At 56.4% G+C, this 2,348-nt stretch overlaps 1 protein-coding gene across 1 annotated transcript in view; it reads left to right on the forward strand.

Moving 5' to 3' along the window:
* Positions 1-2: 2 nt before the first annotated feature.
* RPS19BP1 (ribosomal protein S19 binding protein 1) overlaps positions 3-2,348 on the forward strand; it is a gene marked incomplete at its 5' end in the record, with an annotated part of 2,997 nt that continues 651 nt past the window's right edge. The window contains one exon of the mRNA XM_006776015.1: positions 3-42. Within this exon, the coding sequence (XP_006776078.1) occupies positions 3-42 (40 nt within the window). The remainder of the gene's footprint in view (positions 43-2,348) is intronic.

The following is a 2,348-nucleotide window of genomic DNA, read 5'->3' on the forward strand; positions in this document are numbered from 1 at the left end:
TGCGGAACTCGGCGAAAGGGAAAGTACCCAAGTCGGCGCTCGGTAAGGTCGGGAAGGGGGCGGGCCGGGCCCTGGAGGAAGGGGACCTGAGGCCGGGCTGGAGGCGCGTGTCAGGCGTTCGTTCCGAGGGCACCTCCATGAGCCACGCGCGGAGCCGAGTCCTGGGGGGACGGGAGAGTGAAACACAAGGCCCAGGGCGCTTGGTCCACAGCCCCGGTGGGGGGAGGCAGCAAAGAGTTTCAAAGTCAACTCGGTGTGAGGAGGGCTTTGAAGATGGTGCCCCGAGAGGGACTGCGAATAAAAGACGAAGCCAGACGTCCGAGCGAGCGGCGCGGGGAAGAGTGTTCGAGCGAGAACGGCACCGGCAGGGTCAGAAGGCCGTGTGCTGCCTTTGAAAACATGGAAGAAAGAAGCCTGGAGAAGGTGGCCTGTCTGAACGAGGGTCGGAGGTGGCGCGTGTCACGGTGACCAGTGGGCGTGCGGGCTGAACCCCGTGCGGTGTTCGCTCCTCTGACCGTCGCTGCAGCCTGTGCGGTGGGTGCACGGGGTGCGGGTGGCAGCCCCGCGCTTACCTCCCGTTCAGGTGACGGGCGCTGCGGCCTGGCGGTGGAGAGGGTGCAGAGAGGAGAGACTGTGCAGGGGAGCTGTGCACGGGGAGCGCCGATGGGCTTCAGTGTGAACTGGAGGGAGAGGGAGACACCAGAAGGGAGCCCGGTCTCTTCTAGAGCAGTGGTTCTCAACCTTGGCTGCACAGTAGAATCGCCTGGGAATCTTTTTAAAATCCTGATTTCCGAGCCTCATCCTCCGGAAATTCTGTTTTTTTGTTATGGGGTGGGGCCACAACATTAGTAACAAAGAGACAGAATTTCCGGAGGATGAGGCTCGGAAATCAGGCTTTTAAAAAGATTCCCAGGCGATTCTAATGTGCAGCCAAGGTTGAGAACCACTGCTCTAGAGCATCGTGGGGGGTATGGTGTGCCACTTAAGGAGCTAGAGACTTGGGGACCGGCAGGATGGTGGGAGGGAGGATAGGTGCCAGGACTTGGGGAGCTCGAGTCCTTGAACCTGGGCCTGGTGCATTAAAGGTTTCAAGTGTTTGTTCAAAGGACGATGAAATCCAGGGAGGAAACAGCCCGAGCAAAAGTGTGGGGGCAGAAAAGGGAGGCCCATTTGAGCAGCAGTGATGTTGGTGTGAAGGGCAGAGGGCACAGGTGGCCCCAGCCAGCCCAGACCTCGTCCTGTAATCGGTACATCATGGACGGGCGAGGGGACTCCCAAGCCTCAATGGCCGATCTGAGCACCTCTGTGGCTGCTGCTCCTGGGAACTGCATCTCTTGCCTGAATGACTGTGAAAGCCACGCCTCCTAACCGGTCTCTCACCTTCCCCTTCCTCTCCCCCCTCCTCAAAACAGCCAAAGTGATCCTACAAAACCGCATCAGACCTTTCTCTTCTCTGCCCCACACCTTCCTGTGAAGGCCCAGTTCTCAGGGTGCCTAATGAGGCCCCCCTGGCCCGCCCCTTCTGCTCTCTCCTCCCCTTCCAGCCATTTTCCACACCTCTGCTTCAGGGCCTTCGCACTGGCTGTTTCTCTATCTAGATTCTAGAATGATCTTCCCCCACATACCACACTCTCCCTTGAGTCTTTGCTGAAACATCATTTCATTGAGGCTTTTTCGGGTTTAGACCTGCATCCTTTTCCTGGCCGGGTAGCTCAGCTGGTGAGAGCATCGTCCCAATATGCCCAGGTTGCAGGTTCAGTCCCCAGTCGGTGTGCACGCATAAGGCAGCCAATTGATGTTTCTCTCTCCCTCCTGTCATCTCTCTCTAAAAACATCTTCATGTGAGGGTTAAAAAGAAAAATGTTAGCCTTTGGCCGGTGCAGCTCAGTAATTAAAGCATCAGCCCATGGCCTGAAGGGTCACCGGTTTGATTCCCAGTCAAGGGCACATACCTGGGTTGCAGGTTCGATCCCCAGCCCCCACTGGGGGTGAGTGAGGAAGGCAACCAATTAATGTGTGTCTCTCACATCAGTTTCTCTTTCTCTCCCTCTCTCTCTCCCCCCCTCTCTTCCTCCCCCTCCCTCCCTTTCTCTCAAGTCAATCAATTAAAAAAGGATGCAACCCTCCATCCCTGATTCCTGTTTACTATTCTGTTTTTCTCCATAAAATGTATTACCTTCTAAAATACTGTTTACCACCTCTTCCCACTGGCATGCATGCTCCACGAGGGCAGGGGGTTTTGCCTGTCGGTGTCCTGCTGTGTGCTCTGCACCCAGAACAGTGTCTGGCACACAGTTAAGCACTTGGGGCATACATGTTGCATAAGTCACTTGAGCATCTGGGAGCCA

This window comes from Myotis davidii, unplaced genomic scaffold (genome assembly GCF_000327345.1).
Source record: "Myotis davidii unplaced genomic scaffold, ASM32734v1 scaffold428, whole genome shotgun sequence".
NCBI classification, from domain to species: Eukaryota; Metazoa; Chordata; class Mammalia; order Chiroptera; family Vespertilionidae; genus Myotis; species Myotis davidii.